The 12,437-nt window shown below is 38.7% G+C and overlaps 1 protein-coding gene across 1 annotated transcript in view; it reads right to left on the reverse strand.

Moving 5' to 3' along the window:
* Positions 1 to 546: 546 nt before the first annotated feature.
* The window catches only part of LOC111146817 (N-terminal EF-hand calcium binding protein 1), a 210,446-nt gene continuing 198,555 nt past the window's right edge, over positions 547 to 12,437 (reverse strand). Inside the window, exons 11-13 of the mRNA XM_022502513.1 lie at positions 6,273 to 6,350; positions 4,898 to 4,989; positions 547 to 1,266 (exon numbers count right to left, since the gene is read on the reverse strand). Of these exons, the coding sequence (XP_022358221.1) occupies positions 1,241 to 1,266; positions 4,898 to 4,989; positions 6,273 to 6,350 (196 nt within the window). The 3' untranslated portion in view covers positions 547 to 1,240. The remainder of the gene's footprint in view (positions 1,267 to 4,897; positions 4,990 to 6,272; positions 6,351 to 12,437) is intronic.

The raw sequence follows: 12,437 nt of genomic DNA on the forward strand, positions 1-12,437 counted from the left end.
GCAGCATTTATCAGAATAGATTTTATTAAAACTATATGAGCCTGTATAGCAAAGTGTACTAGGTACACAGAACACACCAACTGTTCTGGTGAAATTAGAATTGTCATTCTAGTGTTAAAACTGGAAAAGGTTTTCTGTCCAGTATCTTCCCTGGGAAGAGGGAATGCTCTTAAAATTTTGTGCTTGTTTTGTATTTCTTCATTTACTTAGGTTAAAATTTTATTATTTAAATATTTGAAATTATTATTTAAATGCAAATGTCTATTTTCCAGAAGTAAATTAGTCCTCTGGCTCATATGTCAAAAAATTTGAATCAAATTTTCTCAAAGTAAAATTCTATTTTTTTTGATTTGTTGAACTTACATATAATTATGATGCTATAATAAATGATATAATGGTGTTACAGTACCAAATGGTACCCTAACTATCACAGAATTGTTCACGTGTGAAAAACCAGTTTATAACAGGATAGGTATATAGAGTCTATAGATTACAGCCAAGACTATTATTGTATGCTCATGTATTAACTTTTTTTTTTTTTTTTTTAGCTTAAACAATAGAAAGGTATTTTCTCACAGTTCTAGAGCCTGGAAGTCCAAGATCAAGGTGCTAGCAAGGCTGAGTTCTTCTGAGGCCTCTTCTGGCTTGCTGTTGGTACCTTCTTACTGTGTCCTCACGTGGCCTTTTCTTTGTACACCTTCTTTCGCTCTCTCTGCACGTAAGGACACCATTTTGGGTCACATATTAGCTTTTTCAGTAAAGTGAATACTTACAAGATCATGAATTGGTAATGGAGTGAGCACTACCAAAGAATAAACTTCACAGAAAATCAGTTACTTAAAAATGACAAAACACTGATTTAACCTTGATAGTTTATGACAAATCTACAAAAGCTATCCTATGAAGTGATACTCTAAAAGTTCCCACTTCAATTATTTTTTATCATTTCTTTTTCACAATTTTTTTCCTTTATGTGTATACTTTTTTTCACATATTAAGATTCTGCCACTGAAGGGTTTAGGTTACAATGTAGCAAAACAGCAAAGACTGAGAATAGTGAACTTCAAAAATTTAGGTAAACTTCACATAAAAGATAGAGAAGACATTTTAGAAGAGTGCACATCTTAAATATATTAAACAAAAGTACAGAGTAGATTAGTAACTGCAGAGAATTTTCTAATTCACATTTTCAATAAGAATACTTGTTTTGCACTTGGAACCATAAAATGTCTAGGAACATCTAGTTGTTCAGGATCCACCATGAAGCTGAAAAGAGAAAAACAACTATTATTAAATGAAAATAATTGCCAGGGCTAAGTTAGTCAAGGTGTAATCATTCTTAGACTATTTTCTCCCACCTTTAGTCTGCATAATTATCTTTCAAGTTAGTCACTATTTACTATTTGAACCAAGATTGAACTTTTCGTATGCAATATTTATACCAGGTCTTTTGGCACTTGGTCATACTTTGTTTTGTATGAATGGAGCTTATCTTGGCAATGAGATTGTAAATGCCCTGAAGATGAAATCATATTGTTTTAATCCTCCCAGTACTAGCAGCAGTTTGGGAATGTAAGATACTTTTACATAACAATTTCATAAAGATTGGGTAGAAGCAACTGGATGTGTTTTAAATATAGTGTATCTATGTTGTAAGGTTGAAAATGTTTTCCCCAGTGAATATAAATATCCCAAAGTCAAATCTATAGCAAAGAAGTAAGATTGATGGAATGCTGTGAGAAACCGACAAATAGAAAGGTCTGAAATTTGCAAAGCTATTTAAGAAATATACTAGTTGGTAATAGGATCTTAACTTTCATGTGTATCTTCTTTTCTGATAGCCACAGGCCTCTCTCATTTGCCAAGGGATAGTCTGCTCCACAGACTGAATTCTTTATATTTTGGTCTGGGTATTTTATGATGGCTAGTGGGCCTGTTTGTCTGTACTTCAGTATTCCTCATTTGAATGATTTTGATATTTGAGAGTCCATAGCAATATATTTCTTAAGATGTTTCTTCAGTAAACCCCTTAGAAACTTAATAAAAAAGCAGTCTTATCAGAAATCATAATTTGTGAGTTAAATTAAAAATACAAACCTACCCATCTCTTTATAATAGGTATTTTTTTCAGATTTTTATTTTAGGTCTAAATACGTACAGCTGAAAATGCTTTTGTTTTTATTTTTAACCTTCATATCCATATAACAAAATTCATAAGACTGGTTACTAAAAATATTAGTAGAAAACTCAATTAAAAAAATAAAAATATTAGTAGAAGTCATATGGCCATTAAAACTTTAAATAATGGGGCGCCTTGGGTGGTTCAGTGGGTTGGGCCTCTGCCTTCGGCTCAGGTCGTGGTCTCAGGGTCCTGGGATCGAGCCCCGCATTGGGCTCTCTGCTCGGCGGGGAGCCTGCTTCCCCCTCTCTCTCTGCTTGCCTCTCTGCCTGCCTCTCTGCCTATGTGTGATCTCCGCCCGTCAAATAAATAAGTGAAATCTTAAAAAAAAAAAAAAAAAATTTAAATAATATTTATAAGCTAATTCCAGCTGTTTGTCCAGAGAGGTGTGTCTGCTGTTGCAATTTATAAAACTTCCACTTTCAAAAAAAGAAAAGGATGCCCCAAGTAGATATTAAAAATCTTGAGGGAGATTTAAAAAATTGTGTTAGAAATCAGACCTATCTTTTCTTTTTGTTCTTCCAAACTTCAGGGGTCATTGCTGAAATTAGATATGATATGGAAATTAATGCAAAATAGGTTAACAAAAGCATTAAACTGTACTGAATTTGGGTTCTGAGAATAAGAATTGATCCAGTATTATTTGTGCCCAACTTTTCTCTCCCAAATTAGGGAATGCTCTGAGAGAGAAAGAGAACAGAAAAATTTCAGCCATATTCATGGCTTTCTTATTTGAGTATTAAGTCTGAGATATAAGCAAGGGAAATTCTGTAAGTCCATAAACGTGTTCTTAAGATCTAGAGTAAGTATATACCTAAAGCTCGGGCAGAGATGGTAGGCTGCTGACTGGAAAACATTCACACCTGATCTCCCCCATCTCCTCACCTACCTTCAATTCTAGAATTTACCATTTCACTTTCCATTTATTCCCTAATCCATCGAAATCTACCCTACCACTGTATTAAAACTGTTCTTTTATTAAACTGTTTTGTTATTAAAACTGTTAAAAGTGACCTCTTGTCAAATCCAGGTTTCAGTCCCATTCTCTTCAGTCCCACCCCACTACACAGGCCCCTGACAAGCACTGTGCCTTGCATGGTATTTCTCTTTCAGTTTCCTTGCTAATTGACTACTCTGACTTTCCACCTCTGAGTGGTTCCCCTCAGTCTCCTTAATAACAGAGGCTTTTCTTTCCCTTTTAAATAAAGGCATTTTCCTATGCTTTTGTCAGATAGTTGTTCTTATCTATACCCTTTCTCATTAAACCCAGGCTTCAAATATCTTGCCATGGTTAACTCCTGAAAACTGTATTGGCAGGGGAGCTCTCTCTGGGTAGCTCCTGGTTCAGATGCCTTCTCCTTTCCTGGCCTAGATTATTGCCCTACCTGACCAATCTGTCACCTCTCCATGATATCCACCTTACTCCCTCCTGCCAGTTACTACTGATTAGAGCATTCACTATGCCTCTCAAAAACCTTTAGCGAATCCATATTACTAAGTTCAAACTCATTGTATTTTCAACCTACTCTCTTCTCTCTCTACATGTACCCTGTATTAGCCCTATGCCTTATTCTTACCTTTGTACCAATTAGCCAAGAACATTAACATCTTACATTTGTTCATGTCTACATTTTACTTCTAGCAAAGTCTCTTCCATCTTTATTTGTCCAACTCACCTTTTAAGTTCCAACTCCACAGTCCTCTCTTTTTAAAAAAAAACAACTGTTAAAAAGCAATCCCTTCTCTAAATACACATGCATCTTATGACACCGGCGGTAACTACTGTGTTATGCTGGAGCTCGTTTTTTTCTGCAAGCATTTGTCTTTCCTACTGAACAGTATTTTATGGGAAGGGACTGAATTTTTACTTTGCACTCTCTCTAGCTCCTAACATAATGTTTACTCAAAATTGGAACTAGCACTAGTAAAGCTAAGCATCCCAGTATCCTCAGTACCTAACCCATAAAACACTCAGTAAATATATTTAATTGGTGACTGGAAGGGTAGATGAACAAATGAATTTTGGTTCTCAATTTTCTTAAGCCATGGCTAGGTGAAACTTCTTAGACAGTTTCAATTTTCTCTTTCCATTCTGCTTTCCTCCAATTACAAATAATATTTTAATAGCTATTAAAAATATTTCCAGCAGGGGCGCCTGGGTGGCTCAGTGGGTTAGGGCCTCTGCCTTCGGTTCAGGTCATGGTCCCGGGGTCCTGGGATCGGGCCCCGCGTCGGGCTCCCTGCTCAGCAGGGAGCCTGCTTCCTCCTCTCTCTCCCTGCCTGCCTCTCTGCCTGCTTGTGATCTCTGTCTGTCAAATAAATAAAAAATTAAAAAAAATTTTCCAGCATAATTCTAATCTGCAATCTATGGGTCACACATTTCAAATTTATTCAGTACACTAAATTATAATATGGTAAAACATTTGAATAAATTTTTTTGGACATGTCATGATTTGACTCCAAGTTTGTGAGATTACTTACTATATGTGACTAGAAAAAAATGACTAATACTAGGTTTAATATAGCCAGGAATACAAATAGGATCAACTAAGTAGTAAAGGCAATAGACTATATAGATCTATTTCCTCCCCCCCCCACTTTTAGATTTTAAGATCTAATAAAGAGAGCACCACTGATCAAGTTTGGGGGTAAGAAATACATCTTTTAAAAGCAAAAGACAATACAAAAGCATATAAGCACTGAAATCAGGATAATTACCAGGAACCAGCATAGTAGATGTGAGTTCTGGAGTTTCCAAGAAGTCCACGTTGCTTCTTTGGAATGTCTTGCTATAATTCGTCTGAAGGTGGCTGTATAAATAATTACAGGTTAAGGCTGTGTGCTTCTTTCATAATCTAAGTAGAGTGCAACAGATCGAATTCAGTCACGGTGGCAAGGTTTTGGATGATTTGGATTAAGTGTCTGAATATAGACTTTTTATGGTTATTTGGCCTTAAAAAACAAAAAATTTCAATAATAAGAATATATAATAAGATTGTAATATATTAATAATTATATATAAATGTAATTAATAAGAATAAGAACATTAATTCCCATGGAAAATAAAAGGAGAAAGACTTTAATTGCAGAAAGTAGCTTAAACAGAAAAAAGAATATATTGGCTGTCAGAATGATTTCAAAATAGGATAGCTAAGAAGAAAGACTATAGATTTTTCTCTCTCTAGGGAAAAAAAGAAAAATCATCTATCTCAAAGTGTAGGCCTAGAGTACAGAATTAAGTTGGCTTTAAAGCTCCCTTCTGTGTTTAAAATTCTATTGGTGTCATTATATATTATAGTTTTAAAATAGTCACAGAAATAAAACTTTTAGGTGAAATATGTATAACTAAATTTCCAGGTATTCTATTACTTTCATTACCATATTTAAAACCTTAAATATGGGCTTACTAGAGGGCTGTATTCTCTGCCATTTAAAACGAACTAGTACTATATAATCTCAATAGCAATAATTTTCTTCATCCCATTTTTCCAATTGTATGTTACCTATTTGTAATTATCTTAATTTAAAAGAGGTGTATTGGTTTAACTTTGTTGAGAAGTGACAAATATCTACATTCAACATGTACAATATGGTTTGATATACATTATACACTATAGAATGGTTACCAAGAGAAGTTGATTTTTTAATTTTTTTGCAGTTTAAAGATATTTAGAAAAATTAAGCCATGATGGTGTTAACTGTTATAGTTTTACTGTAAAGTAAAATGCCACAAAGTTTATGAAAAATTAGAAAGTAAAATTATTTTCTCATCTTTCCTTTTCTGTGTCCTTTGTCCTCCCAACCTCCTGGCACTTAAGACACCCACGACCCATATCTAACTCTTACTTGACAGCATCAGTAAAGTGGTTATACTTCAAGGAGGATCATTACCAAAAGTATTTGTGCTTCAAGAAGAGAAGGGTTTCTAATCCATGAAATAAATTCTTAAAAGGGTGGGATTTAGGAAAACGAACAAATGGGATAGATTTTGAGGTGAGGTAAAGGGAACAGAGCTTTTCCTACAAGTTCTAAAAACATCATGTATATTTCCCCCTCCTTGCCCCACCCCCCAAAAAAGCCTGGTGTTACTTACCTATTCCACACACTGCTGTTCTCCCAAAACTCATAAATAATGTACCGAGATTCATTGGAAAGCTTCTGTATGGAAATACTGAAATGGAAAAGAAAAATTGTAAGTAGCCATGGGAAATTAAAGACAAGAAGCAAACTAATTTTAAAGATTCTAGTTATTTATTTTAGAGAGAGAGAGTGTGAGCAAGCTCAAGTGGAGGGAGAGGCAGAGGGAGAGAATCTCAAGTATGGCCCACGCTGAGCAAGGAGCCCTACATGGGACTTGATCTATGACACTGAGATCATGACCTGAGCTGAAATCAAGAGTCAGATGCTTTAACCCAACAGCCACACAGGTGTCCCAAGAAGCAAACTAATTGTTCTAATTGTCTCTGTATGTGGTGTGAAACAATCTTACCTATTCATATGGAAAACACCTATGGTGCCTGCATGAAAATGAAAGTTTTGTGAAGAACTGATTAGTTCAATATATCTGTATTGTTTGACATAATTTTTAAATTTTCTGGTTTGGTATCATGAAAATCATCTCAGTATATTATAGACATGAGTATCTGTTGTCTTATGGTTCCAAAAAATGTTGAATGCGTGCATTTGTACTTGACCTCAAGTGCAGCTCTTTGAATCTATCCTGTCTGCCTCCATATAGCTCTTTCCAAATTCCTGGCCTTATCCCATCCTTGGATTGACTGCTGCAAGGTTTCTGGTTTGTCAGTGCCCATGGTTCGTTCTCTCTCTCTCTCTCTCTCTCTCTTGCTCTCTCACACACACACTTCTGGTTTGCCGGGGCCCACTGGTTTTCTTTCACACGCACGCATGTAAGCGCACGCACACACACACACACACACACACACACACACACACACACACACCCCCCTCAATTTTCTCTCCAACTTTGAGAGTCCACATTCTAGCCATAATTGTCATTTTTTTGTTTGTTTGCTTTTCCAATTTAGGACAGACAGATTTGTCCCTTGCAACTCTCTGACCAGCCTGAGAGTGGCTAAAAGGCTATGTGATATGTTTTGGAGGAGCTGGATTGGGGGGTCTGCTGAAAAGACACATTGGGATGAAGTCTGGATTTAATCTTGGAGCAATGAAGAACCACTGAAGGGTTTAAAACAGAGAGATATCAGGGTTAGAGGTGGGTTTTAAAAGATCCTGGTGGTGGTGTGAGTTATCCCGTGGGGAACAATAATACAACACAGGAAGAAAAGCTAGAAAGGTGGTGAAATTGCTTGGTGAGTAATGACAAAGACCCAAATTAAGGTAGAAAGGAGGAGGGGACAGATTCATAAATTTACGGGAGGATGGGAGACAAATACAAAGATGACTTTAAAAAATTAATTCCAGGGACTTCCAGGGAAGATGGCAGATTATGAGGACTCTAAATTCATCGTCCCACAGATAGAACTAGATGATCGCCACCTCAGTGTAAGTAACTCAGAAAATGACCCATAGATTGGCAGAACAGATTCTCCATAGCTAAATATAGAGAAGAGACCACATCTAACAGGGTAAGACTACTATTGGGTGCTCCATGGACTACTGGACTGCTAGCAGAGGGGAGGGACACATAGGGGTAGAGAAGAGGGAGAAACAGACCCTCACAGTAGGAAGCCTGCACGGGGAAGATGAATTTGCCTTTGAAAATAAGAAAGGCCAAATTTCATGAATTCTTACAGTCAATGGGTCTTAAAACCTAGAACTTTAAAAATCAGCAGGATTGGCTCTGGGAGAGCCTGGAGAGATTCATTTTCTCTTAAGGAGCACAACAAACAGGCCCATGAAGATACAGCAAAGGAGCAGCAGTTTGAAAAAATGCCTGAACTATACTTGTTTACTAACTTCAGGGCATGTACTGGAGAGGCAGGGATACTTGGCAGACTTCTCCAGGAACACAGGAACAGGCAGGTGCCATTTCCCTCCCTTGTTCTCCAGTATAAACATAGTTATCTGTGGGAACCAGAGCAGCAAGGACAATCCCTACATAACTTGCTAATACTGTGCATCTTGCCCAGCAACCCCCCCCACCCCAACCCCACATCCTGCACTTAGGCGGATCCATCCTCTCCAACTTGGCCTGTCTTTGTTCTGGTGGCTGCAGGTCTCTCCCACAGCAGACCAGGACAAATCTTGCTCACATCACACATCCAGCCCCTGTGTACTTCAGCAGATCTGCCCCCCCACCCTGGGGTGGAGCCCATCCCAGGCAAAGCCGTAAGCTTGGCTGTGTACAAGCAGCTCTGCCGGAGGCCAGCACCACTTCCAAGGTGATGTCTGCCCCTGGGAAAGGGGAAAGAACCACATACACACCAGTCCAGCTCCAGCTCCAGCAGTGTGCTGAGGGCAGACATCTGGTCTGACTGCAGGCCCTGCTCAACAATGAACAAATACTTCTCAGGAGACAAAAGAGTGAAAGTGCCCTGAGTTCAGTGTTACTATATTTCTGGCAAATGCCTGGTCTGACTTAAGCCCAAGGTGGCCCAAGACTGGCTCACTAACAGCACAAGGACCAAACCACGGCTGACAACAGGCAAAGAGAGCCAGTGCAATGACTGGACTGAAGGAAAAAGTGGCTCAGTCACAACAGCAGGGTGCATTCAACACAAACAGGACACACCCGTGAAGTGCCGGGTTCTGGTGAACAGGGGACACTGCACTGCAGGACACTATAGGACTTCTTTTTCATAGGGTCACTACTTTCAGGAGCAGAAGAGCTGATTTTCCTAATACATAGAAACAGAGACAAATGAGATGAAGGAACACATCCCACATGGGAGAATAGGATAAAATCACAGCCAGAGACCTAAGTGAAATGGAGATAATATGCCTGAAGGAGAATGTAAAGTACTGACCATAAACTCAGTGGATATGAGAAAAGAGTGGAGGACATCGGTGAGACCCTTAACCATGAGACAAAAACATAAAAAAATAGAGATAAACTCAATAAATGAAATAAAAATACACTAGATGGAATAAAGAGACTAGAGGAAACAGAAAAACAGTGACTTGGAGGACAGAGTAATGGAAAGCAATCAAGGTGAACAGGAGGAAGAGAAAAAAATGATACAAAATGAATATAGACTTAGGGATCTTAGCCACACCATCAAGTTTACTAACATTCACATTATAGGGATCTCAGAAGGAGAAGAGCGGAAACAGGGCAGAAAATTTATTTGAATAGTAAACTGAAAACTTTGAGTCTAGAGAAGGAAACAGATATCTAGGTCCAAAAAGCACAGAAAGATCCTAATGAAATCAACCCAAGAAGGTCCACACCATGACACATAATTAAAATGGCAAAAAATAGAGATAGAGATTTTAAAAGCAGCAAGAAACCACACAAGGCTATCAGCTGATTTTTCAGCAAAAAGGTTGCAGGCCGGAAAGGAGTGGTGTGATACACTCAAAATACTGAAATGGAAGGATTACAGAAGATGGCAGAGAAGTAGCAGGCTGAGACGACATCAGGTAGCAAGAGATCAGCTAGATAGCTTATCAAACCATTGCGAACACCTACAAATCCAAAGGGAGATTGAAGAGAAGAACAACAACAATTCCAAAAACAGAAAATCAACCACTTTCTGAAAGGTAGGACGGGCAGAGTAGTGAATTCAAAGCGATGGGAAGATAGACCGCGGGGGGAGGGGCCGGCTCCCGGCAAGCGGCGGAGCAACGGAGCACAAAATCAGGACTTTTAAAAGTCTGTTCCGCTGAGGGACATCGCTCCAGAGACTAAATGGGTGTGAAGACCACGCAGGGTCAGCGTGGCCCGAGGTCCCGCGGGGGCACAGAAGGATCTGGGGTGTCTGAGTGTCAGAGAGCTCACAGGTCTTAGAGCGGGGAAGCCGGCTACAGAGACAGAGCCGAGGAGTAAGCTCTAAGCTCGGGATTACCTTGAACCGGCCGCAGGCTCGGTCAGCTCGGAGCGCGGCCTGAGGCCAGGGTGACGGGAGTGATTGAGCGCTTTTCTCTGAGGGCGCACTGAGGAGTGGGGCCCCGAGCTCTCTGCTCCTCCAGGCCGGAGACTGGGAGGCCGCCATCTTCATTCCCGCCCTCCGGAACTCTACGGAAAGCGCTCAGGGAACAAAAGCTCCCGAAAGCAAACCCGAGCGGATTACTCAGCCCGGCCCCTGGTAAGGGCGGTGCAACTCCGCCCGGGGCAAAGACACTTGAGAATCACTACAACAGGCCCCTCCCCCAGAAGATCAACAAGAAGCCCAGCCAGGACCAAGTTCACTTACCAAGGAGAACAGCGGAATTCCAGAGGAGGAGAAAGCAAAGCATGGAATTCATGGCTTTCTCCCCATGATACTTTAGTCTTGCAGTTAATTAATTTTTTTAATTTTATATTTTTTCTTCTGCTAATTTTTAAACTTTTACCCTTTCCTCTTTTAATGTTTTTTAGCTAGTTTATCTTAACAATACCTTTCATAAAAAAATAATCTTTTTTGAACCTTTATTATATTTTAACCTTCATTGTATCTAACTTTATTTTTTGTATACACATAGGGTTTTTTCTTCTAAAAAATTTGGGGTACAACTTCTTCTAATAGATCAAAATATACCCTAAACCTAGCTGCAGGCTTGTTCTAGTCTCCAGCCTGAGCAAATTCTCTCCACTTTCTTTTTCTTTATTCTCCCAACCAACTTAATCAACTCCTTTTTTAGAAATTAAAAAAAATTTTTTTTTCATCTTTATAGGTATATTCCATCCCTTCATTGTGTTTACCCTTATATATGTTTTTTATTCTTTAAAATTTTGGGAGGTAGTTTCTTCTAAGAGACCAAAATACTCCCAAAATTAAGTGGATGACCCTGTTCTAGTCACCAGTCTAATACATATATATATTTTCTTTTTTATATTTTTTTGTTTTAATTTTTTTTTCTGAACTTCTTTTTATCCACTTTCTCCCCACCCCCACCCCCCCACAATTTGGGGTTTCTTCTGATTTGGTTAAAGCACATTTTCCTGGGGTCTTTGCCCCCTTTTAGTATTTCATTTGCTCCTTCATATATTCTTATCTGGACAAAATGACAAGGAAAAAAACTCACCACAAAAAAAAGAACAAAAGGCAGTACCAAAGGCTAGGGACCTAATCAATACGGACATTGGTAATATGCCAGATCTAGAGTTCAGAATGACGATTCTCAAGGTTCTAGCCAAGCTCGAAAAAGGCATAGAAGATATTAGAGAAACCCTCTCCAGAGAGATAAAAGCCCTTTCTGGAGAAATAAAAGAACTAAAATCTAACCAAGTTGAAATAAAAAAAGCTATTAATGAGGTGCAATAAAAAATGGAGGCTCTTACTGCTAGGATAAATGAGGCAGAAGAAAGAATCAGTGATATAGAAGACCAAATGACAGACATTAAAGAAGCTGAGCAAAAGAGGGACAAAGAGCTACTGGACCACGAGGGTTGAATTCGAGAGATAAGTGACACCATAAGATGAAACAATATTAGAATAATTGGGATTCCAGAAGAAGAAGAAAGAGAGAGGGGAGCAGAAGGTATATTGGAGAGAATTATTGGAGAGAATTTCCTTAGTATGGCAAAGGGAACAAGCATCAAAATCCAGGAGGTGCAGAGAATCCCCCTCAACATCAATAAGAATAGGTCCACACCCTGTCACCTAATAGTAAAATTTACAAGTCTTAGCGACAAAAAGAAAATCCTGAAAGCAACCCGGGAAAAGAAGTCTGTAACATAAAATGGTAAAAATATTAGATTGGCAGTGGACTTATCCACAGAGACCCGGCAGGCCAGAAAGAGCTGGCACGATATATTCAGAGAACTAAACAAGAAAAACATGCAGCCAAGAATACTATATCCAGCTAGGCTGTCATTGAGAATAGAAGGAGAGATAAAAAGCTTCCAGGACAAACAAAAACTGAAAGAATTTGCAAACACCAAACCAGCTCTACAGGAAATATTGAAAGGGGTCCTCTAAGCAAAGAGAGAGCCTAAAAGTAGTAGATCAGAAAGGAACAGAGACAATATACAGTAACAGTCACCTTATAGGCAATACACTGGCACTAAACTCCTATCTCTCAATAGTTACCCTGAATGTAAATGGACTAAATGCCCCAATCAAAAGACACAGGGTAGCAGAATGAATAAAAAACCAAACCCATCAATATGCTGCCTACAAGAAACTCATTTTAG

Source organism: Enhydra lutris, unplaced genomic scaffold (genome assembly GCF_002288905.1).
Source record: "Enhydra lutris kenyoni isolate GAN:26980312 unplaced genomic scaffold, ASM228890v2 scaffoldscaffold14, whole genome shotgun sequence".
Classification (NCBI taxonomy): Eukaryota; Metazoa; Chordata; class Mammalia; order Carnivora; family Mustelidae; genus Enhydra; species Enhydra lutris.